This window comes from Armigeres subalbatus, chromosome 2, assembly GCF_024139115.2.
Source record: "Armigeres subalbatus isolate Guangzhou_Male chromosome 2, GZ_Asu_2, whole genome shotgun sequence".
Classification (NCBI taxonomy): Eukaryota; Metazoa; Arthropoda; class Insecta; order Diptera; family Culicidae; genus Armigeres; species Armigeres subalbatus.
The window spans coordinates 462,138,251-462,165,607 of NC_085140.1; the positions used below are offsets into that span (position 1 = coordinate 462,138,251).

At 37.5% G+C, this 27,357-nt stretch overlaps 1 protein-coding gene across 2 annotated transcripts in view; it reads right to left on the reverse strand.

Annotated features, from left to right (window-relative positions):
* LOC134213876 (fibronectin type-III domain-containing protein 3a-like) overlaps positions 1 to 27,357 on the reverse strand; it is a 193,536-nt gene that overhangs the window by 85,168 nt on the left and 81,011 nt on the right. Inside the window, exon 1 of one of the 2 annotated variants that reach the window (XM_062693316.1) lies at positions 6,712 to 7,319. The exons of the other annotated variant lie outside the window; for it this stretch is intronic. Within the exon in view, the coding sequence (XP_062549300.1) occupies positions 6,712 to 7,150 (439 nt within the window). The 5' untranslated portion in view covers positions 7,151 to 7,319. Of the gene's footprint in view, positions 1 to 6,711; positions 7,320 to 27,357 lie in introns of those variants that run through there. 2 annotated transcript variants of the gene reach the window in all.

Consider the following 27,357-nt stretch of genomic DNA (forward strand, 5'->3'; position numbering starts at 1 on the left):
TACTTAAGCTGGTTCATGAAACAATATTTGTGTCGATTTTGAATACAAAATCAACAACAAATGTTAAGATTGCAGAACTAGCTGATTTTTTTTTCTTTTTTACCTCATCTGGGTTTTTTTTCTGAAAGTCGCAGTTGACATCCTTGAGGAATTTAGAGCTACATATTACTAAAGCAGCACGTCCCTTAAAACTCTGGGAGCAAAAAATAAATTGAACGAACTCGACCTTTGATTCTTTTAAGAAAAGAACAACTTTCGTGTGTTATTATATTTTGAATCATTCTAGCAACTACGTGGCACCTACGTTAGAGCTGTATTACAGATGGTGCCATGTCTGACCGAATCTCTTTGAGATATCGGGACCGCTTTGCGATTTGGGCGTAACTTATTTTGTAAACAAACATTGGAAGGCGAATTCCTGCTAAAACAAGCATTTCATGAGGAAACCACGGTATGGATCCGACAGATTAAGCTTTCCTCTACTAGATAAGGGAATTAGTTTAGGATGAAAACGCTTGCATTCTTCGGAATTCATGAAGTAATGTTTGTTTACTAAATAAGTTACGCCCAAATCGCAAATCAGTCCCGATATGTCTCCTCCATTTTTTCTTCACTTTGTTCCTTGCACCAGCGGTTGGTGCCGAAACGTAAACAAAAGAGTTCAATAAACGCCATCAGATGGACAGCGCAATTTGGCAAGCATTTCTCAGTTTTGCTGGTCTTCGCTCCGTACAGTATTTCGAAACTATCCTAACGTCACGCACACGCCGATGACCACAACGACAGTGGAAAGCGAAACTAATATAGTCGGCGGCCACGTTGTAAGAGCTCTGATGGTTACACCACGGACGCGGGTCGATTGCGGCGACGAACGACCATCTATCGCCGAATGCAAGTGCAGTACAAATTTTGCCAACTGCGCGCTTGACGGTATGAGTTCGTTGGACAGGTCTGCCGGTCAAGGAACGGTACTATTGAATAGGAAATATTTTTTGCAAGGTTTTCATTTGGCCCAGAAAATAATATCGGGAGAAAGAAAGCTGTTCGTGTCATCCGTCTGCGCAACCAAAAAGAGTTAAAAATTTAGGCATATATAAAGCGCTGTACTGCAATTCGTCAAGAGGTTGACTGGAAGAAGGAATGACTAATAAAGGTGGAAACAAAAGTGAATCAAATTGCAAAATTCTCTAAAATAGTTACCCATTCGGTGATTCATTCCCCAACACTAATGAAATGAAAGCAACTTTTTCTTCTTCATCTTGGCTGTTGGCATATTCACGCTTCGCAGATTGTTTTTCAGATTCAGATTTTCACGAGATTTCAAAGCCTATTAGTATTTGTTCGTCATTCGAATATCATGAGGCTAATACGATGATTCTTCTATGCCTAGGGAAGTCGAGAAAGAGACTACAAGAAACCGAGCCTATCTCTACCTCTCCACGATTGTATCGGAATATATTGTCGTTTTAGTGAGGCAGATGGTATCTAGTGATAATGCCTTTCTTTAACCTAGCTAAGACACCAACTATTTCGGTCCTTAATCACCATCACTTTTTTATAACTCTTGAACGCAAAGCCGATAATTTTTCTTCTTGTTCAATGGCTCTACATTCCAAATGGAACTTGGCCTGCTTTTCAACAAAGCTTTTCTATGTCCGCCATTGCATGAATATGTATCTTGTGTGGCAAGTACAATGGATATACTATGCCCAGGGAGTTGAGAATGTTTTCAACCCGAAAACATCCTAGACCGGACCGAGAATCGAACTCGCCATCTCCGAATTGGCAATTTAGCACCGCCCAAACGATGACCGATTTGACTGAAATGTTGTCCAGAAGATCAGGGCATAAAATAGAACGGAATAAGCAGGCGGCCCAACAAATAATTTGAATGCATCTCTCTAAATCCTAAATTGCTTACCAAAAAATTAATAAAGTTGTACAAATAGATCAGTAATAAATATACAGTTGAACTACCCTTGTACAGGGCCCACTCACGTTGAGGATCATTTTTTTATTCTTTATTTCCGTGAATTTTGAAATGTCTTCAATTCTTCACCTTGTGTGATTATTTAAATACGTCAGTTCACTCATATTGGGTTTCATATTTTATAAGTTTATTGATTCACTTGCTCATGATCTGCATCATGGAGAAAATGAGTTCACGGTTTGGTGCTGCCGCCAAATGTAAAGTTGTTAGCCAAACGACCAACTGGGGTCACTTATCCGAAATTCATCAAATCGTACGCCAAGGAATAGGATTTTGAGTACGGATTCGACTTCTTCTGATTTGTACCGGTCAAAATAATACTGGGTTATGATATTTTCGGATAATGGACAGTAGTCGAAGAATTTCCCAACGCATACATCAACTGTTATTGGGTCGTTGCAAATGGATTTGAGAGCATTCCAAACTTACAAATTGCTTGCCAAACCATTGCATTTTTACAGAATTTTTCCTAATAAACTGGCTTATCAACATCATTAATACTTTACCTGGACGGAGCGTCTAGAACTGGTGCCATGGAACCATCTTATAATCGAAACTCACTCATGGTTCATTATCTATAACATTGCATAACGATCTCTCACACAAAAGTTTATCGTAGAACTTATCGATGTCCCGACATATGCGGCTTGTTATTCACTTCTTTTTTTCCTGCTCCCTGAAGTACACTCCCGGCCAAAAGTTTGGCTTCACCCTCGAAAAATATAGGCAAAAGTTTGTGGCCATATTTTCGCCGTCTTACATCCGATTTCGGGTATTGTTTGCTCAATACAAAGCATATGAGTAGAATTTGCATTGTAGGTATTTTAAGCTAACAATTTTAAATTTTTTATGTGCTACAATATTACATTAAGATACACATTTTTTTTATATTTATGCTGTAAAAATATGTTAATTTTTCTCAAAATTGAGCCCACAAAATTTTGAAATAAAAAGTGAAACGAAACCCAATTTTAATCATCTTCAATGCTTTGATGAAATTTCGGCGAAAAAAATTATTTTGCTTTATATAAAAAAATCAAAATGTTTACTTAAGTGCATGGTCTGCATCGGCCAAAAATTTGGGTACTTTTTTTTCTCTTGCATCGCACCTTTTGTTGTCATAAAATGAAGAGCAAAACCACTTAACAAGGGAAGTAAAGAGTTTACAAAAGTTAAGTGAAATTTTCCTAACTTTTGGTTAGTTTCAAAATTAAGTATAGTTCATCTAATATTAAGTAAATTTTACTTGCTTTATTTTGGGTTCCTACACTAAACCCCCGATTTGAGTGAAAAGAACCTTTTTTTTAACCGTGCAGATTTTTCCACATCTTGAACGGAAGAACATTTTTTACGGGAAAAGCTTGAACGTTTTTCCGATCGAGCATATGGTTCGAAGACACCGATTTACGTCCAGATTTTCTCATGTCATGAAATGAAAATTTCTTATCATTCTTCCGAATCGCATAACAAACGATGCTTCACCATTTGGCTCAATGAATGTTGGAAATAGTGCACCATTTGTGCAAGGTCTGTTTGCGCTTTTCAAAGATAATTAAAAAAAACAGATTAATCCACCTAGCGCCTTTCTCGTATGTTATAAAAATAGTATTATATAGTATTTTGGCCATTACTTTTGAGCCCATAGTCCAATCAGGCCATTTTTCAATAGGAAACAATGGGAAAGGATTCCGCGTCGAATGGTTGGCAATTAAGATTAAGCAAATTAAGGTTAAGGATAAATGCCAAAAAATAGTGAGAGCCCGTTTTTGGTATGAAAAAATGTATTTTGGCCATAGCTTCTGATCAGTGAGATGGAAAACGGAGCAGCAATTCGCCTAATTATTACGAGCAATATTATACCCCCATTCATGTCAGCGACCGTATTCAACCCCGCAATTTTAGGCATTTTATCGGCGGCACTCGTCACCACCAAAATTGAAGTCTATCGTCTTTCCGCCCATCGATCGGCAACCACTGCAAAAAAAGAGTCCCCCCTAACGTGATGAACTATACATAACGTATATTTAAAAAATCACGAAAACAAAAAAAAAAAAGAAAGAGTTCCCCGATGCCGGATTAGAACCAGCGATTCACGCGTGCAAAGCGTGCGCGCACGATTGTGACAACCCCATTAGGTAAATGATCGTCGAGCTGTAGCAGTAGGAGTTCAAGGGACGCGAATCGAATACGTGGCGACTGATGATTGATGCGACCCTAGATATATGCATGACCAATATTTTCCAAGCGCTTATTAAAATGGCCCTAACACGAATTGCGACTGTAGTGCTGGGAGTTAATTTCTATAAATTCTTCGCACAAGAAAGCAACTGAACAGAAGGAATTGTAGAGTAGGTCTAGAATGTCGATCAAGAAAAATGGTATGAAATAGAGAAGAAAGTTAGGCTTGAATCTGATCGCTTTCTAAGAATGTTTACACTGCAGACTGAATGTATTCGAACTGGAAGTGTTTCGGAATTGATAAAAAATATCAATCAGACTATCAATCCTTTTGTTTGCCGGTCTTTCTCTTACAATCATTTGAGAAAACTTGAACCCTCCCCTTAATATTCTCATTGTTGACGTATTGGGACGTTTTGAGAGGTTGCAATATATAAATAGCTGTAATAATTCTTGACCGAGTCTTTCGATATTTGCATTGTTTCCAGATTTTCCCCGTTAGGCATTAGTATGTTAGGCATAAGTACGATTGGCATAATGGAAGTTAGGCATAACGGACGTTAAGCATAAAATGACCCAAAGAACAGCCCATTACATAAAGAAGGCAGAGTTATGCCAAACGTCCATTATGCCCAACGTGCATTATGTCTAACGTCCGTTATGCCTATTGTCCATTATGCCTATCATCTTTATGCCTAACGTCGCGGACCCAGAAATTGGTCACTTCCAAAATTAAGTCTAAACAGGTCACATGATGGCTCCTAAGAAATAAGTCGTGTGATAAGAACATTATTTTAAGCTTTTTGTGGAGCGTATTCACTTGTCACACTATGACAAGTCATGTGAATTTGCACGATGAAAAGAAAAATTGGGTGTTGACGGTTTTAAGGCCACTCAAGATCTATTCCGTCATATTGATCCCGAGGGCCTATGCGGTGGACATTTTCTAAGTTGGATGAGTCATGTGGCGGTCCATATTCATATTGACCTTAAAATCGTAAACATTTTCCATTTTCATCTTTATTGTGCAAAACCATGAAGTTTGAACCATCGTACGACTCGTCAAGATCCAACATGGAAAATTAGCATCCCGTAGGTCAACATAACCAGAATGATACAAAGTAGTCTTAGAACCTGATCAATCAGGAGATCCACAATACTGCAGCCAATCTGTGGTAGTCCTCCTACTCGCGCGGTTTTGTGTAGTTAGAGTAATATTGACAAAACACGGACGTAGTGATCTCATATCCGATAGACGAGCAGATGTCTAAAAGCAAATGGTTTAAAGCGAACTTCTTGTTGTTTATGAAACAATCGGCTACAATTTCAGTCCGTTAGAGCAGTACTTTAAATAATCGATTATTGAATTGAATTGAATTATTTTTATTTACGAGATTTTCGATTATTTTTGATGAAGCCTTTTGGTTGTCCCCTTTCTTCTAAACATATTCATATTCGGCTCTACACTCTAAATTTCAGAAGATTTTTTTTTCATTAAGAATAAACAAAATCAACAATGATCATAACATTATGTTTACTTTTTAGTTATAATTATTAGGGGATATTCTAACATTTATTAGTTACCTTTAATATAATTTAGCTTAAAAGGTAGCGACCAATATTTGTAATTTACCAAAATGATCCATGTACATATGCTTGTATCATTCCATTCAAGCACTATTAAAACTAAAATCGCACTATTTGATACTGTCATTCCACATGTATCTGCCTACTAGGCATAATATTTGCATATTTATATCAGAAAGAGAGATCAAATATTATTCTTCGAAGAATTATAATTGGTATGATTTTCCAATTAAGTGAGAGACTCTCTTTCATTACGCTCTTTTTCACTAATATCGAAGCTAGTTTTGCATTTATTGCAATATTTCCACCTCAGCACGCTAGGCAAAGTTACTTTCTTCAGATCTCTGTGAAAACTTCCGATGTAAATGTTAGCATGGCTTTGTAATACTCAAAAGAGAAAGTAAACATAGAGAGCCTCTCTTTTGGACTTTCGACGTTTTCAAAAATTACGCGAGAAATATTGGAATTCGTTCAGTTAAAATGATAAATAAAATTATACAAGTTTTTCTAAACGATTGCATCATATTCAAGATCTAATGTAAAGACGTTAGATTCCTAACTTGTGATCGCTCCAATAGAAATCTTCATATGACTAACTTTGCAAGGCCACCGAGAACGCTGATAACAAACCAACAGAATAGAACCGTTGCAACTATGAAACGTACGAGCATACAATCTCGGACCAATGGTGTTATTCCCCTTTTTGAAGTTCGCATGTGCAGCATGGTTTCACCTATAATTAGAACATACATAGCACTGACCTCCGGTGTTATCAGTATTATAGCTGAAATTCAAATTCGCATAGAGTAACAGACCGGCGATGGGCGAAATCAAAGAAACACAAAGCGTCAGGAAGAGTGATACCGGGGAGTCCCATGCCCAGGCGCCATCACTTTGCCATTCTATGTTATAAAATAAATGCAAGTTTTAATCACATTTTCGCTTCTATTGCTTACCGTAGTCGTGTACCGGACAGATGTGCCCTGTGTGCTGCGAGCCCGGTCCATACTCGCCGTGGTGGGGCAGATAGTAGGAGTGTTCCGGATAGTATTCCGGCGAGTACGGAGCAGCGGTTAGGAAGATGTTGTGCCCATTTTCGTGCGGCGGTAAATGCACATGGGCATGGTGGTGGGGCGGCGTCTGCAGATGCTGATGTGGATGATGCTGCTGTTGCTGAAGCGAGGATTGGGGAGAATGTTGCTGTTGCTGTTGTTGTTGTTGCTGCTGCTGCTGTTGCTGTTGCTGCTGAGGCGAGTGTTGTTGCTGCTGCTGATGTTGCGTGTCGGAGGAGGACGATAGCGAGGATGTGGAGGATGTTGGCGTTTGGGCTTGACTTATATGATGGTTGAGATGAGCTGGCGTTTCCGGGGACGTGGAAACAGCTCGGCGTACCATCGTCACTGGTCCGTTTAGGGACAGCTTTCTTGGGGCTTTTTCACTCTTATTACACCGTAATCTTCTTATTATTCGTTTCTTCTAGGAAAAGCACTTGCAGTATGACACAATAGGACCACGGATTTTGATTGCTTTCCTTTATTCACTATCACTCATTGCACACTAAGCTCACATATTTAAAGCCCTGCGGAAACACTGTAAATAAGAAGGCAATATTCGCGCTAGATTCGAGTGCCAAAGGAAAAGCTGAAAACGCCTCCGGACGAAAGTTTTATTTCTATAGGCCGGCTTATCGCAAGAGCAGTTCCGTCCGAGTCTTGATAACAGCGAACACTTTTTTGCTCCTTGAATTATGTGTTGGTTGGCCGCAACAGTTACTATTATAGGTCTATCCGAATGGTTATTCGACGTTGTTCATATTTTATTCGAATTGTCTCATTACACGGATGGATGAGTTAGCCATTAATGATAATTTATGAAGTTTAATTTTAATTTAGTGTATAGGGTGCGATATAATCAGAGGGTCTACCACATGAAACACTTGTCGATAACTTGAATTATGATTTCTCATATTTCTTCTGAATCAGCTATCATCGCATATCAACAGCACATCTCGGCACACCAATAATCCATCGAAATTGATCCCACTGTGCAAACGGTATCGTCTGAAATAGAGAAAGAGCGGCATCATAGGGGCAATGCGTCCCATATGTGGCCCACATTCGTAGCTGCTGAGGCTAAGACTTGGCGCTATCATCTTTGCTCCGTTTGATTCCGTGGATTGGCTCCGGTCTTGAGCACCGGACAGTGTAATCTTGTTTTTAGCAACTAGGTTGTGAAACTGCCATGTTCATTGAGTTCTATCATCAGTCTGAGCTAGATATTTGTAAATTAATGATTCTTTAATTGCTTTTAGGAACATTATTGTTTGATAGGCTGACTGAGTTCCAGAAAGAACGCATAATATGAAGAAGGAAACAACTACGTAAATATTTCCAAAATTTAAAAACTTTTTCGGCTGAAAAACGTAAAGGCACTATATTTCTTGGCGCACTTCTACATAGTTTCTTCTGGTGCAGAGAGAATCAGCCTCATCTTCCATTGGGAGAGAGAGTCCGGTGCGGCGGGTGATGTTGGGAGCGTGTATGGGGCAGTGGATGGAAGACAGTTATTTACACACGCGCTGGAGAGCACATGTATAGCTGCTAGGCCTTTGCGTACTCGCCACATTCCGGGGCCACAACCAGCCAAGCAAACCGAAACCAAACCAAACTAACCAAACACACATCGCCCATCAATTTGTGTGCTACAACAGCGCAAGCAACAAGAGCGAACAAGTGAATGGAGCCACTCGTGTGAGTGGATACGCCAGTCCGTCGATCTCGTTGTGTGCGGCGAGCAAAGGCAAAAAATGCCGTTATCAAAGTAGAAAAGAAAAGCATGTTAAAAGGAATCATAGACAACAAACTCTCACTATATGTTGCAGTAGTAAGTACTACTGATTCTTTTGACATCGAATGGAAAATTGCCACTCAGTGCTCGCCTTCTCCGAATTCCTCCCCATCAGTGGGCCACCGAACTGAGAGCGGTGGGCCACGTCGCCTCCGGGGTAAAAAAGTAAACTCTGCTAATGGCAATAAACGCAATTTGTCTGCAATACCGTGGGACGACGAAACTTGACACATCGTTGGCGGAAAGAAATGACTGATACCAGAAGGCAATTTGACGGAACCAGTGTGAAGCACGTTGAAAAATTTGAATTGAACAGATTGATCACGTTCTGTGGCTGTGGTATACCCTTCGGTATGTATGGGGGCTAGACAGTGGCGTCAACATTTGTGGACCGAACGAAACCGAGAAGGTTGATAGGGATGGGGTGAATTTGAAGCTGACCTTATCAAGATTAATTTGGGGAAAATTGAGCCATTTGTTTGTTTTTTTTTTGTTTTTCGGAAGTGAAAAAAACCACTGTGGAGCTCCGTTTATCAACTCGAATTTCATCGATTCCCGTACCTTACAGCTGAAAGCAGGAATAGCCGGATGGGTCATATATGCCCAGTGTCTTAGGTTGGCTGCGTAAAATCACACTTTCTTCAGCGTCATCAGGTCGTTGGCTTTTCAAGTTAAATATCGGTAGTCAAGTTTGGCTATAACCTGAAGAACCAGATATCCGAAACCTTGGGCTGATTCCACTTCTGAGAGAATGCAAATGAATCATAAATATTTGAATCCTATAACACATTGTTTGATAATTTTGAACACTCAACAAAGCCAGTTATCAATTTTCAGATATACTCGATGCTCAAGGTTCTCCAAAACATTCTCTACTTCAGGCCACGGTTCAGTTTTAGTTGCATGAGATGGTAAAAAAGAACCTACATATACGGTAATAAAAAGATTCAGTAAATTTGTTTAATTGGCGATTATCCATTTCTAATTGTTTATATGTACACCCAACCAACGGATGGCAGATTTCAATTCAGTTCTGCATAGGTACCTTACACAAACTGCATAAAATTTTGGCATGGAAGATTTTAATACAACAGTTTTATTGAAATCTCACAATTTCGAATTATTTTAAGTAACTGTATTAAAACCTTACAGAATTGTATATGACAAGTTTTTATACAATATTTTTAATATTTGTTTTTTGGGTGTATGAGACGTGGAGAAATTTAAACATTTGATAATAAACAATGCTAATATGTAATACTGAAATGCATAAAGACGGCAGTCTCTTTAAATAGTGTTTCGTGTTAATGACTGTTTCCTGTCAAATATTCAGATGGTTTACGAGATACGATTCCGTGATTGTGATTAATGATGGAATAGTTCACGACCAGTTTAAGTTCTATTAAATTGGGCTCCCGTCTTCATTTTCAAATAGATGACAGTAGGTTAAATGTGCTACAAGGACGTAGGTTGGATTCCGATTGCAAATATTTCGCTTTAGTCTTAAGTGCAATGATTTGTGGCTATAGGTTCCATATCATTATTTGGGATAATAAAAGGAAGTGCTGCTAGTCATTCACAATGCTTAGACTAGTATAATGTATAGAGATGTATGAATCATCTTTTGCTAGTGAAAATGACTGCTGGTTGCACTAAATGTAGGGGATTTCTTTTTTTTTGGCTTAGAACCATTGCGTCCATTGAGTTGAACTTTTGTGGTATATCCCTGATTATGTACTATTAACAATTCGCATCTTGTAGGTTGATCACCATTTGTCAAGTAAACAACCTAAGACGCATTTTTTTCCCAGTCCGGCATAATTAGTTTATAAAACCCACATCATTTCCAGGATTTGCAGTCCAAATATCTCCTGGTTGCATAAAGCCAATATTTAGATCTTTCCTTGTACAATGCATCACAACTGCAAAGCAGATGTTCCGAGGTTTCACGTTCCATTTTACAGAAACGACAGATATCTCTCTGAATCTGGCCCATATGTTTCAAATGATATCTGCTCGGGCAGTGTCCGGTTATTAGGCCAGTAAAGGTGCAAAGAGCTCCAAGAGCTTTTCGATTACTGAAATATTGGGAATTATAAATCTTTTTGATTGAGCACAGTGTTCGGCAACCAACCAGTTGGTCATCAACCTTTGTGCTTCCCAGGATTTCAATTCCATTTTTATGGTACAGTATGATATACCGCAGAAAGGTTCTGGACCAATAAACTGTGTGTTTGAACCTCGTTTCGCAAGCTCGTCTGCCTTTTCATTACCTCCAATGCCATAGTGTCCTGGAACCCAGTACAGATTTACGGAGTTTTCTTGGCACACATTTGTGAAAATACAAATATTTGCATATCTATATTTCCTCTACATTTTCCTACATTTTCCTCTAGCACATTTCATAATAGCAAAAATCTCCGCTTGGAACACTGTTGGATAATTTCACATTGCCAATGAGATCGCTTTCCCAGGGCCGAAGATTCCTGCTCCCGTTTTTGCTCCAATGTTTGAGCCATCTGTATAGAATTTTATGGAACCGTCCCAAACAGGGGACCTCCGACATCCCAAATCATACGTGATGGTTCATATATGTTTTAAGAAATGTCATAGTACTCCACAGGTTTCATCCAGTCTCCGTTCAAATTGGTCCATATTGAAAATTTTGTGAAATACTAAACTGGCCATTGCCCATTGCATTCTCTCTGAAATAATATTGTCAATATGATGATATGATGACAATATCATCAGCAAAGCCTACAACCTCGAAACCTTTTTCTTCTAAGCTTCCTAGAAGATCGACTATAACTAAGGAGCACATTAGTGGTGAGAGGACCGCTCCTTGAGAGAAACCTTTTGTTGCCCATACTTTCTTCCCAGCTCAGAAGAGATTTCTCTTTTTGCAAGCATGGTAGTATAATTTCGCTTCAGGTAGTTTAATTATCACCGAAAAAAGCCAATAAATTAATTTCGATTAAGTCACGCGATGATCGAAACTATCCTAATTATAGAGCTGATGGGCCTGAATGATGATGGAATATAGTTGTGTCTTAGACTTGCCTTAAAAATCTCAATTACCGGCGGAATCAACACTGCTTCGCCGTTTTGAAGCATTGCTGGTATTATTCCGTCCAGACCTGCAGATTTATAAGGCTGGAAAGATCTCACTGCATTATCTACCCTGGCTTTCGTAAAGATATCGTTAGCCACATTTTTTGATTCTTCAGACATTTTAGTTGTTCTTGCTGAACATCTTTGGCTTTCAAACGAATCACTTGTTGTTGGGTCTACACACATAATCGATCCAGGAAAATGGGTTTAATTAACTTTAATGTTTCACCAGAAGTTTTTGTGGAAAGTCCATCCTTATTTTTCAGATTATCATTTGTATGATCTTTTGCAAGTGCCCTCTGAAGTCTCGCGACTTCTGGAGTATTGCTAATATTTTGCACGTTTGAACCTAGGATCTTCTTTTGGATTTTTTAATTTCGTTATTATACTCAGTAAGAGCACTTCTATACAAAGTACAACTTAAGGATTTTTTGTCTTGCTTTATTAAAAAGTTTACGAGAAGTCTTCCGCAGTTTTTGCAACCAAGAGTTCCACCACGGAACGTCCCTGTTAGAGGACTACTGTTTGTTAGGACAAATGTTATTGCAACCATTTATAATCATTTATCTTTCGGGAAAAAACATTCCAGTTCTTGAATTGAATCAATCTCTCCACCTTCTGAAAATAGGTCAGAATTTAAATATTGTTCAAATTGGTCCCAATTCGTTTTTCTAGCGTTTCTAAATGAAGTTGATGATCGTTTTCCCCAACTCCATTCGAACACTATATGTCTATGGTCTGATAATGATGTTTTCTTAGAGACATGCCAATTTGCAATTCTTTCATAGAATCGCACCGCTGTACAATGCAATGTCAGATCTAAGACTTCTTGTCTAATTGCATTAGAAAATGTTGGTTAATTTCCACTATTGCAAATATCAATATTATTGGATGAGAGATATTCTAGTAAGCATTCACCTCTACTGTTGATATCCGTACTATCGCACACGGTATGATGCGCGTTAGCATCACAGCCAATGATAAATGACTTGTTATTCTCTCGGCAGTATTGGACAAATGAGTCGATCTCAGGAGGGATTTTGTTTCATATGATTGTATTTCCCCATTTTCTTTATCGTGTTATGGCCATAATTTCTGGCAAATTTTCAATAGGAAACAATGGAAAACGATCCCATCGAATGCAACTTGTTGCAAGCAAATCGGTTCAAGATAAGTTCCTAAAACATGAGTGAGCTTTCTTTTGCGCCCATCATAAACACATATACATACATAGACAGACATCATTGAGTCGATTGGTATATAACACCATGGATTTTCGGGCATTCTATCACAAAATCGTACTTGGAGTATATTTATATGAGAAAATTATTTTGAGCTTTTCGTGGAATGTCTTTACCTGTCATAAGACGAGTTTGTACAATTCCTTTTTATTCCACCGCTTGATGGCACGTTTGACAGATACGTATTTTGACCTCAACATCAAGGCCATTTTCAGTGTCTCGTACTTGACTCGACTTATGAAGATATAGCCTTTTCGTTACACCTTGGAGTACGAGAAAGGCAAAAAAGAATAATATGCGGAATACATGCGAAAAATTCTGTTGAAATCGCTTTGAGAATTTCATCAGACATTTATTGGTGAAATCCTGCGAAAAATTTCCCTGTAATTCTTTTTTGAAATCAAGGCGGAATTCCTGCGAGTTTTTGGAGGAATCCCTAAGGCAATCGCTCCCGAATTTACGCAAATTTCTTCCCAAATGCCTTCATAATTTTTTGTAGTAAAACCCAGTAGGAACCCTATCTGAGCCAGTAGTGGAAATCTGTGAGCCTTGTTCACAAAACAAGAAGTAGGCAACGCGAAATACTCGCGAACATTTCTAACATGATTTATAAAAACGTCGTATGTACAAATGAGAGCCTCCCCAGTCAACACAAAATCGTATATAATGCAGCATAAGATGCTTAAGGGGAGGCGATATACGTACATGTTGTATGGGGAAGTACCTATATCGCCTCCACTTTAGCATCTTATACGGCAAGATATACGATCTTGTGTTGGCTGGGTCTCTTTCACTAATATCGAAGATAGTTTTGCATTTTTTACAATAATTCCACCTCAGCACGCTAGACAAAGCTATTTTATTCAGATCTCTGTGAAAAAAGCAGAATGTCAGCAAGAGAAATTGTTTTGTCTTGGACGCGTTCGCGCACGCACACGCGTGAGTATGTCATCGGCCTTAGGTAGGCCCAATTACACTTTTTTCTTATTCGTGAAGCGAGTATTTCCACCACTGCTCCGAGCTGGGAAAATTTATTCATTAAATTCCTCACAGAATTCTCATAGGAGAGGTTTCGAAGATTTCTGTGTGATTTTTCAATAGGAATTCCATTGGGGTTATCCGAATATGTATCGAAAATATTTCACGTAATCAAATGTGTGCGCCGGTCCGAAAATCGTCGGCGGCAATTATTTTTATTATATTCAATTTTTTATATTATCAAGACATTAATCGAAAAAGTCTGAGGAACTTCCAAGAACTTCAATTAAAGGTCCATATTCAGTGTACGATATTTTGGGTCAAATGACCTATTTGGCCAAACGACTGTTTCGGTCGTATGTCCATTTCCTAAATAACATTTTCGACCAAATGGGTTTTGATCTAATGATTTATTCGACCAAATATCTTTCGGCCTGCTAGCCCTTCCTATCATTTGGTCGAAAGTAATTCGGCCAAAAACCGGATGTCCATTTCGGCCAAATGTTAAAATAGAATAAGACACAATATGTGTTCACTTTTACAATACGGAGGTAGTTAAAAAAGGGGTATGCTCTTATACTGCCTGATAAAATCAATAAACAAACAAACGCCCCTTTCTGTCAAACGACTATTTTCGAAGTTAGCGCTTGTTCGGATTAAGGCCATGGTGGATGTGATCCCTTCATTGAAAGTAGATACTTGCCAGGACCAAAGCAATGGTGGATGCAATCCCTTCTTCAAAAGTAAGCGCATGCCCGGATTAAGGCAATGGTAGATGTGATCGCTTCTTTACAAGTAGGTGTTTGTCTGGATTAAGGCAAAGGTGAATGTGATCTCTTCTTTAAAAGTAGGTGCTTGCCTGGATTAAGGCAATGGTGGAAGTGATGCCTTATTTAAAAGTAAACGTTTGCCCAAATTAAGACAATGGAGGATGTGATTCTTTGTTTAAAAGTAGGTATTTTTAAAAGACAGGAACGCCGTCTTCGACCAGAGGTCGTACAGACTGAACACTTAACACCTAGACAACGGACTCGAAAAGTTTCCTCCACGCTCCATAACCCATGCGTCTAGACGATTGAAGCCCACGGGGCCGTGCGAATTAAGGCAAGAATGGTGAATGTAATTCCGATTTATGAAAAAAAATTATACCAAAATCCCTTCATGCTGAATAATGCTATGCAATCAGGTTATGCAAACTACCTTCACTTATGTCGCAGCTCAAAGTTATGCCTTATGTTATTAACCTTTATGCCGAATTGTCCAGTCCTATGATTCTTTCTCTTTTCTTTAACCACCAATAATAATCGGAATTTCCAGTTTTACTATTTCTGGGGAATGGCTTTCTAGCAGGGGCCCTCCTTAGCTGTGCGGTAAGACGCGCGTCTACAAAGCAAAACCATGCTGAGGGTGGCTGGGTTCGATTCCCGGTGCCGGTCTAGGCAATTTTCGGATTGGAAATTGTCTCGACTTCCCTGGGCATAAAAGTATCATCGTGCTAGCCTCATGATATACGAATGCAAAAATGGTAACCTGGCTTAGAAACCAGCAGTTAATAACTGTGGAAGTGCTTAATGAACACTAAGCTGCAAGGCGGCTCTGTCCCAGTGTGGGGATGTAATGCCAATAAGAAGAAGAAGAAGCAGGCTTTCTAGCATCTGGTCCATTCTGGCAAAGATCATTCCGGCAAATTGATTTTGGCAAAAAGTTTTCTGGCAAATGTTATAAAATCATAAAGACATTCCACTATGAGCTCAAAATTTTTTTTTATCATTAAATAAAAACAAATAGATACAAATTAAATCAATAATTTTAAGATATTATATTATCTCTTGATGTTTTAGACAAAATAAAAAAATACATCAATTTCATAGTTTTTGCCCTTATCGTATACTAAGTAAACGTAAAGGCTATATAATCACTCCAAAACTAAACTTTTGATAGAAGGCTCGGAGCCCTATAGTGTTAAATACCAATCGACTCAGCTCGACGAATTGGGTTGATGTCTGTTTGTGTGTATGTATGTTAGGGTGGCTAGTATGGGAAAAACTTTTTTTCAATTTTTTTGATTCGGTTCTATTTGATGCCCTGATGCTCACATGATGACAAAATTTCAGCCAAATCGGTAAACGTTTGGGCGGTGCTAAACTCGTTAGAAGTTGATATGCAAAAATGTATGCAGAAACATCCAAAAACAGTAAATTGCAGCTAGACTACACAACTTACGATGAAGAACTATGATACTCATTCAGATCTTGGAGAATTTAATACAGAATGTTATGTAGAAAACCGCGAGAAGAGAAGTTTGTCCGGCTAAGTTATTAGCACTTCTCTGAAGTGGGGTTTGAGCAAATTTCGTTTCTTTTACCTTTGAAAAGAAATAAATTTACGCCTACAACACTCCAGTAAAATGCTAATATCTTTGCGTAATAAACTCCAATCTTCTCGCGGTTTTCAGCATAACATTCTGTATTTTATTCTACAATAACTGAATGAGTATCATGGTTCTTGATCGTAAATTATGTCGTTCAACTGCAAATCACTGTTTTTGGATGTTTCTGCATACATTTTTCCATATGAACTTCCAACGAGTTTAGCACCGCCCAAACGTTGACCGATTTGGCTGAAATTTTGTCCAGAGCATCAGGGCATCAAATAGAACCGAATAATAGGCCCATCAAAAATTTTGAAAAAGTGTTTTTTGAGCCACCCTAATGTATGTATGTGTGTATGCGTGTGTATATGTGTATGTGTACAAAATTTTGTAGACACACTTTTTGAAACTTAGCATTTACCAAATTAATCGCAACACCATTCGATGGGGGATCCTGTCCCATTGTTTGGTATTGAAAATTGGCCAAATCGGAGTATGGGATCAGAAGTTATGGCCAAAATACTATTTCTTATGTTAAGAAAATTATTTTGAGCTTTTTAGTAGAATGTCTTCACTTGTCATAAGACGGGTTTGTACAATCCCATTGAATTCCAACACTTAATTGTATCTTGATAGATACGTATATAACATTGATGAAGCATGTGGAGCAAATGGAGCAAAAAAAACATGTTAAATAAGTTAAAACGACACTTACTTTACGTTTTTTTGGAGAGGGACCCTGTGAATTTTAAATGCCTCTAATTCTGTTTCTGTTATAATACTTTTAGTTTTTAAACTTGTAATGCTTGGTAAATATGTATAATAACCATATGAAATGGATTTAGTGTGGATATTGATGAGAACTATAAAGGAAGCACTAGAAACTGTGTTGTGCAAACACCTCAAATTCGTGTGAAGAAAAAAATCCTAAAACATGACTTATATTCCATAAAATCGGCAAAGCTCGACACAAGAAGAAAGTAGACAAGATAATAAACTATACGTAGCCAAGAACTTGTTCAAAATTTGAAAAAAAAAGTTCGAAATATTAAAAAAAAACAAGTGTGCTTATAACTTCTGAGACAGTCTATATTACTTTGCTTTCAATAGGATAAATATAGAAACCATAAGATGAAGAACAATAACTTTATATGCGAAATGTACTGAAATTTGAACTAACTTGTACGTCATCTATGCAATAATGGACAGAATAGTAATGGATTATTGGCCCCTTTATTTTGGGTCAGCCTTCTCAAAAATATTCTCATGTATACTGATAACCTATTTCAAGTCGATTATTTACTTCAGCATTCGAGAAACTCGATGAGCCTAAGGTTGATCCCATGACCTTTCGCTCCTTAAGCCGAAGCGATAGGGACCATGCTGCCAACTACTTCGAATTACACACAGCCACAATTATTCTTTATCATGCGCAGAGACACATCCAGCGGTCAATAACATCTAATAAATTATAGCACATGCTCATTGTTTGACGGGGCCTAGTAATTTCCTGAGCTCGCCAAGCGCAAAAAAGGGGCTTACAAAATCTCAGCGCTTGGCAGCGAATGCCTTCTGTTGGTTGTACTCTGCTGCGCTCGTCGTACGTATGCCGTCTATGCCATGCCATGATAAAGTTTCGGCTGAGCGAGCGAGCGCTTCAGGCGGTTCCGGTTCAGTCCAAGCGAGCCAAGGCAACTCCGGAGCACTTCGAACAATAACAATAACATCAACGACAGCATCCACTTAGCCGTCGAATTCCACTAAACTGGCTGAGCCGCTTTCTTCGTCGTTTCGCACAGTTGACCAAGGTGTGCAAAACGAAGCTAGCATGTAAGCGTAACTATCTCTGTATGTGTCGGACTGAATGAAAGGAATGTGCCGAGTTCGCGAAAAAAAAGTTCATTCGGAAACTAGGACGTTTATCAATACAGCCATAAGAAAGGGGAACCACCGTGGCAGCGGTGGATGAATAACAACAGATGAACCTACACAGCAAAATACTTAAAACGTGGCATCGTTAATCGCACCAGCACCAGGCCAGTGAACGTACCCTGAATGGTTGATCGCCGAATGGTAGTTTAGTTACAGCTACAACTGGCAAATCTGGTTGGCATTGCGCTGTAGTAGATACCAGCAATGATCATCGTGCGGCAAGCGAAAGAGAGCACTCCAGCCATCCACTCTACCGCCCACCAACTGGCGATATTTACGCGCACTATGACTAAAGATTAACTCTTTGCGTGTGAATGCACAGTATACAAATGAGCCAGCCGAAACAGTTACGTGGCAGAATAATCGTACACAATTTTAGTGCAGCTCACTTGAAATTTGCAATCAACCTCGAACGACAATGTATTCAAAACATTCCCTTCGACAATTTTAGTAGACTATACAAGAATTGCAATTTTGTTGCTCTAATTATCTACAAGATAATAAATAAGATGCTATGCAGAAATAGGGATTACAAATTAATCACTTGATTGACAGACATTCATGAGGATACGTAGAAGTGCATTCACGAAAATTGAATTTTTTGAGTTATAATAAAATAATATCGTCACCAGCTTCCTCGACACAGTGTTTGATATTGTCGCTTTACTCGCATATTGCATTGATGTTACATTCAACTGGTTTAAATTAGATTGTACAATATTCAATTTCACATACACGGTCGCAATTAGTAATAACCACCAATACAGAACAGTTGAATGAATCACACTAACATTTTCGTAGATACCATTATTGTAGTACACATACTATCTATCGTAGATACACACACAAAGACAATCTCTTTGGATGTAACTTGGTGACTAAATGATGTTCAGTGCCCAGATCCATTTAAATTAATGAGACAATCAATTGAAACTTCAAACAACCATTCACGAAATCCGACCGACCTTGTAACTGAGCAATGCGAACTCAACAGTCCAACTCTAATGCGATCTTCACGGCGGCGATGTAACACTTTCCGCATTTTTGAAACTGCACTCGAATTCAGTCGCCTAAACTGATGGAGCAGACGTGCTCCATTGGTTATCGCTGCACGCACATCAAACAATTTTTCTTCAACACTATCCAATCCGCTCGCCTTTGTATCACAAATTATTGTAACACCAATTTTGAAATAACATTCGCCACTTCACCGCGACATCTCAAGAGATAGCATTTATAAACAATTTGCGCAATTGTAAACCATGCAAGCGAGCTCAAAGCACACTCTGACTGCGATTGCGGAATTCTTCCTTTTTTTTCGGCGCAACACTTCTTTTCGTTGGCACTCTCTCTTTGTGCAATGCACTGCAACCTCCCAAACCCCACCCACTGCAGCTATGCTGTTGGTAAATCCAAGAAAACCATTTTTTTGGTCTCAAATTTCTCACGGTTTTAATTTTCTTTGCAGTGCCGAGGCAAGTAAGTCGTGTACAATCCGTAGCTATTGCGCTGCACTAACTTCTTCGCCGTTCGTACCGTCAATCGCACTGGGTTTCAGAAACTCCAGCATTTCCCGTCGTCTGTGAATCGTCGTAAGACGACTTCTTCAACAATCACTCGTTCGCTCTCTCGTTTTCACTCACAGCCAGTCGCCGCGATCACAGCCGTCTATGCTGGTCGAACCACTCCGCGGACGAAGACGACGAATGACTTATAATTTCGATCAATTAAGACCGTACCCCACGACCCGGATGGCCGAGTCGCTTCTCTTTTTCATTCCAGCGAGACAGCCAGTGAGCGCAACAAGCCAGTCTCCTTAAGCCGCTGCTGGAGTAGGCGATCACATTCACTTCAGCGACTATTTTTCGGAGTGCACGCAAAGATTGCTTAGGCGGTTGCTTTTGTGGAATGAGGAGAGAGCGAACGTCGAGCAAGAAGATGCATGGAGATCAAATACCAGCGCAGCAACATCACACAAGAAGTGAAAAGACTAAACTATTTCACATTTTTCAATTTCTCTCACACGCTGACTTTACCTAATTTTTCTTCACTGTTGCACTGACTATCTGTTTACGATTCAGCACTGTGAACTCTGAGCGATTTATAGGAAGTTTCCCAATAAACAAACAACGAACGATTTAATGACGGGTGAATAGAATAAGGAAACATACATTTTTGTTTGATGTGATCAAATTATAACAGTCAACAGGAACTATGATTGATCTAGCAACTGAATGTATCCCAACACAAACAGCGATAAATGCACTTTCTACTAGATTGAGTCTTACACGGACAACTATTAGGGAAACAAGCTTCAATAACCAAAAACAGATTATAAACGGGATCACTCGAACGAACCGGACCAATGATCGGTTGGAGCGCAGTCACATATTATGCAGCATAGTTGTATGACAGTCAAAATAGCACTGATCTCTTGCGCTGGTATTCAAATCCTATCTACACCAACCAAGTCGTGCCTTTCATATTAACTCATTTCATTTCCTTTACTTAAGCTCACACAACTACATTTTCGATCGAGAGACATTCATTTTTTCCCATTCATCAGTTCATTCAGCGTGATTCATTCTTGATCCAGCGATCGCAACTTGCCCGCGGCAGCTCTTGTACAACTGTTATAACTAGCTGCATGTAGGCTAGCAGAGGTACTGCACTGCGGTTGCTTGATCCAAATTCCGGACACTTCCAATCGCGCGAACGGAGCGAAAGAAAATGCCAAAGTCAGTCAATGGAGAGTGGGGTAGGTACATGCTTCAAGATATTAGCTCCGACATCTCCCCCATTCCTATTGGAAACTTTTCCTTCGATGCAGTTTCTCCGTAGCGAGGCGGCAAAGTGTCTTAGCGCCACTGATGTTTGAGTTTCGTCTACGGGTATAGCACAATGAATTACTCAACTATATAAACAGAGTAGATCGAAAAATGGAACAAATAAAAGGTTTAACTAAGAAAAAGCACATCAACACAAAATATAAACTTGACCACACATTTTTATATTATGTTTTTTGGGTTTGGGTCAAACGTTAGCCTAATATGTTGTGGTTGAGCACATTTATTGTTGTAAATCTTCATATATTGATGTACTAACCAAAATTATGCCACCAGCTTGCTTACTCTAAATTATTAGTAGTCAAAAACAACAATAATTGTGCAAAATCTCTTATTTAAGCTATCAAAAGTTTCGAGCGAAATGGACTATTTTCATAGTCTTGACTCTGCTGGTGGTAGATGCTTTTTCAGCCCATGAAAGGTTGGAGTCAATATTTATTTAAATTCTATTATACCGGTATATTTCACAATTTGATTGAAATCAAAAGTAAAAAATAAAAATGTAATAATCGACCCTGCAGTGTTGCCTTTCTCGTTCGTTTGAAAAAAAAACAAATTTAACCGTGATCAGAAAATCATGGAAACTAAATTTTCAAACAGCTGGTTCTCAAGCATTTTCTGATTGTTTTTCACTTCTTTCAGGGATGTAGCTTCATCATAGTGTTGAGTTATGTATCTAAGGTTGTTCTTTTTCCTTTGATCGTCAATAATCTTGGCGGATTTTAAATTTTCTTGGACCATTCGATTCGGTGCCAGTAGAGGTGCTCGGAATCTTCTTCGCTGCTGCAGTGGATGTGCTCTGGAAAACTTTCTTCGGCTCGTTTCTGCTGATTCCTAGGTGTCTGCCGGAATAAACGCAACGTCCGCAACTCACCAAACGCCGTTGACAGCCCCAGTATTAAAGATGGGCTTTTCTATTATGATCCACGAGGGTTTAGACTGGTTTCGTGCCTGGTGTTTCATCTTTGTTCATGTTGTGCCTGATGGTCAGCTACAAAGCTGTTAAATAAATATTTTTACTTAAGCATATCTTAGAAATACATTTCTACTTACTTATTTGTTGACAACATGTAAGAAATTTATTGGTCATTTCTTTCAATGCGCGTACCTCCTCACTATGCAATTCAGTTTTCGTTCTGCTTAGGAATAGCGCACAATTATGGAGTTGTAATTCAGATAGTTTATCAGGGTGTTCATCCAGTCGGGAAAAACAGGTAGAGCGGAAAAAATGGGAATTGGGTCCGACCGGGAAAAATGCGGGAAATCGGGTAATTCATCCAAAGTTATGAACTTTTTTTTTCTTGTAATGTCTTAAATTACCATTTAAATAACTATTTGAAAATAATATGTCTGGCAATAGTGTGAGTCAGACAAAAACAGCACAAAAACTGGCTAAGAGCTAATTTCACCAATTGCGGACTTAGTCGAGTCAAGTACGAGACACTGAAGACGGCCTTACTTTTGAGGTCGAAATACGTATCTGTCAAGATACAATTAAGTGCTGGAATTCAATGGGATTGTATAAACTCGTCTTATGACAGGTTCATTATGTTGTATTTCTATGCTGCCATACACTGCTGACTTATACTGACTGCCATACACTATTTTTGACTTATATATTTTCATATTTGTATTTATATATTTTTCAAATATGTATTCATACTATCACGTTCTCATTTTATTATTTATTCATATTTTCCTATGTTCAATTTTTATATTTCCATTTTATCTTGTTTTCATATTTTCGTTTCTTCGTGCGTTCATATTTTTATATGTTTATGTTTTCATTTAGTTATATTTTCATATATTTTTATTTTCATATATTTTTATTTTCATATATTAATTTTTTCATATACATTTATATTTTCATACTTTCGTTTTCTCATATTTTCATTTTTATAGCATGTGGATATAATAGTGTGAAAGTGTGAAGTTATTTTCATATTTCACACTTTTTTATTCTTATGCTTTCATGTGTTATATTCTCATAATTTTGCTTTTTTTCAATGTTTACTTCTTATATTTCATATTTCAGTTATATAACATATTTCCTTATATTCATGATTTATATTTTCATATACCCATATTGTCATATTTTGATATTTTTATTTACTATCATGTTCATTATTATTTATATTATCTTTTTTTTTTAATATTTTCATATTCTCATATTTTCATATATACATATTTTGATCCTTTCATATTGTCACATTTTCTAATATCTATTTTTCCACATTTTCATTAAAATATTTATTAAAAATTTACTAAAAAATACGGGAAGATCGAGAGGGCATCATTTGCCTAAGACGTTATTATCTGACAAAATTTTAATACGTTCGATGATCAAACTTTAGAAAAACGGGAGGAACTGACAAGATACAAAGGAAAGGTAACATTTCCAATACAATAGAAGAAACATATTTATTTTAATAATTTTTACCATTTGTATTTTTATAATTTTTGACACACGGTGATCTAGTGACGCTGATTTCTTGAAGCTGAGGTCCTTCGGTCAGGGACACTGTGAACTATTTTTGTAATCCCAATCTAAATATTTATATTTCCTTTTCAGCTGAAACAAGTGTTGCTGGTGAAGTTTGTTTCACACCAAGGATCAATTTGCTCTCCTTTGATTTTCACAAATTTCTACGTTTTTTATACATTTATTCTTAATATTCCCATAGATTTTCTCAAATTACCATGGAGCTCCAAATATTTTAAATAATCTCGCATAAACATTTATAAACAATCTTACCTAACCTAACGATTTACCTAACCAAATGACAATTATCTTCACTTTCAGAAACATTGGGCGCTGACGTAGACTCTGAAGACGCATCACAATAGATCACACTCTAATATTACTGCAATTTATTATTTCAGTTATATGCTGCAGAATGCAAAATCAATGGAATTGTTTTGCCAAAATCAAATTTTTACCATTTGTATTTTTATAATTTTTGACACACGGTGATCTAGTGACGCTGATTTCTTGAAGCTGAGGTCCTTCGGTCAGGGACACTGTGAACTATTTTTCAAATATTGTAATCCCAATCTAAATATTTATATTTCTTTTTCAGCTGAAACAAGTGTTGCTGGTGAAGTTTGTTTCACACCAAGGATCAATTTGCTCTCCTTTGATTTTCATAAATTTCTACGTTTTTTATACACTTATTCTTAATATTCCCATACATTTTCTCAAATTACCATGGAGCTCCAAATATTTTAAATAATCTCGCATAAACATTTATAAACAATCTTACCTAACCTAACGATTTACCTAACCAAATGACAATTATCTTCACTTTCAGAAACATTGGGTGCTGACGTAGATTCTGAAGACGCATCACAATAGATCACACTCTAATATTACTGCAATTTATTATTTCAGTTATATGCTGCAGAAAGCAAAATCAATGGAATTGTTTTGCCAAAATCTATTCATTCATATTACATTCAAGAACAAAACATCACCTTTTACAATATCAATACCAATAAAAAAAATATAATCACGCTTTTTCGCCAAGAAAAGCACCCCTTAATAACCCATCCAAATTCCAACTACAGATACCTATGAAGGTCGCGCGAGTTCTCCGCATCTTCTTAAGTAGGTATCGAATCAACACTTTCCACCCAAATCCCCACTGATCGTAAGGACCTGGCCAGGTGTTGAACAAAGGGATCGTTGAATGAAAAACATGCCAAGCCCCAGGCTGCTTTCTGGCGCATCTAACGTACCTATCGACGGCTAACCCAGGATAGTGTGCGGTCAGATATGCTATGCTATGCTATGCTATGCTATGAAAGGTTGGAGTCAATATTACCACATTCACAGGTTTATCTTAATTTCAAAGATTTTATAACATATTTTATCAAAGATATCTTTGAACAAAGATCAAAGATTTTTGTGAAAAATCAAAGATTACAAAGATTTTTCTAAAAAAAATCCCTCTTCTTATTCAAATCCAATGAAAGATTTTTTTTTTATTAGTGTAAAATTTATAATGGCGTTACCGACTGGATTTGCTTGACTAATTCAAATGGCTTTCTCAGTCTGTTGAATTAAGAACGAGAAATTGTATACGTTCCCTGGGAACGTAGACAATTAATCGTTCCTAATTCAACAGACTGAGAAAGCCAAAATTTGAATAAAACAAAATTACAGTGTGGTTCTATGTATTATTCAACGTTTACATGATAGGTATGATGAAGTTATTTGTTCAGTATACTATGGTTCACAATATATTTAGTTCCTATACCAACATGTAAACCTGTTGAACTATCAAATCCACATATATTTGTTAGAATTGCGAAAGAATTACAATGATTTTTAGCATGGCATGGTATGGCCCATACTCTATATCAAGTGATTAACAGATTGTAGAAAATTCAATATTTGAAGCTAAGCAACCCAATTCATCAAACAGGCATATTGCTTAATATAGAAATCCATAGATTAATAACATCGTCATGATTCAGAAAGCAACATTGTAATTTAATACTTTAATACGCGTAATTTTTAAAATATTTCTATAATTTTGTGTTTTAATTGTCTTTATGCACTTTGGAAGGATTAACAAATTTAATTCAAGATTTTTTAATGCAGATAATAGCGTGATTATTATCCGTTCACTTAGGTGCGAAAATATGTAAGCCCATTCATAAAACTATTTTATTGGACAAAAGAAAAAAAAACTCTTGCCTGCAGGCTTAAGTGGCTGGTAAAATCCGAGTCAAAGTAATTTTCTACGTAAGTTTATTGCATTCATCATTTTAAGAAGTGTGTGAATCTAGCGCTATGAATGTATGAAGCTAGAAGTGTATGAATCTAGATCTAATAAATGGTCGCAGTGGCACACCCGAACAGAAAAAAACCCTCTAAGACCCAAATTTTGGTTTTTACTAAGTACGGTTTAGTACGTTCTGGGTAATAACAACTTTTAAATTGCGATACCATCAATTTAAAAATTTGAATCTTTGAAATTTTGGTTGTCAAGATTCCATAACAAATCAAATAATTTTAGATTTTTTTATGTCTTTATTGCAGAGACTTGCAGCCCTAGGGCAAAAATATTCTTGACCTTACTGGTCAGAAGGACTATTCGTACTTTTTTAGCTTCTTTAGCTAAATTACATAAGTGCGACAATCCATACACAATTTTAAGATTAAAAGTGTGTCGGGTGGGATGGACTTGGAGGTTGAAAATGGTCGATTTTTGCGTAACGAAATTAATGGATTATATCTTAGGGGGGGGGTATATTCTGGAAGATAAATTCATTTAGAAAAACCTCTAATTGTAAGGACACCGGTGCTGATGACGCATTTCGACTTGTTTTACACATGGTCCTCAATGTAAATTGTACAGGAACGAAGCGTTTCATCACAACGTCGGTGGGGGAAATATTTCTCTGTTATTTTTTTGTATCAGGTGACGACATTTTTTTTATCTTGCTATGATCGAAAAAGCCTTATGCTTCTATCATTTTATTATCGTCTATCATCGTTAATTATCAATGGAGAGCGAATTCTGCAGTCCTTGTAATGCATCTCAACACATCGTTATATGGTGGCGAGGTTTCGTTTTCATCTATCGAACAAGTGACTACTCCATCAGTTTTGGAGCCACATTATATTGATAAAAATGGCAAATCTGAATATTTTATCTCAACTGCAGCAGCTTAATTGAAAATCGATCAAGTAATTGCATGGAAGAAAAAGAGAGGAATCGAATTGAAAATGGCGAGAAGAGCATCAACGGGGAAACTGATATCGCTTCACTGGTTAATGTTCCAGTAAGTCCAAATGATGGGTTCACCAATTAAAATTATTTTACTTACCAAGTATAAGCTAATTATCATTATAATAGTCATCACTTACCTGTAAAAAAATATATAAAATATTATAAAAGATTGCATCTGATACGAAAATTATTTTAAGCTGTAAGGAATGTATTCACTTGATATAAGACGAGTTTGTACTATTCCATTTAATTTCACTACTTTATTGTACCAAGTCGAGTCAAGTACAAGATACTGAAGACGGCCTTACTGTTGAGGTCGAAATACGTATCTGTCAAAGGTACAATAAAGACAAGGATGTTAATGGTCATTCAGTAATTTGCATTCGATCATTTAGTAGTTTGTCAATAACAAATTCTAGAAGCTGAATTTCAAAATATGTTGTATGGTGGACTTCTAGTGCGAAGGTTTTTCTACAACTTTGCCTAATGGTTCGTTATTAGAATTCAACTAATAACGGAGTTAGAGCGCTAATTG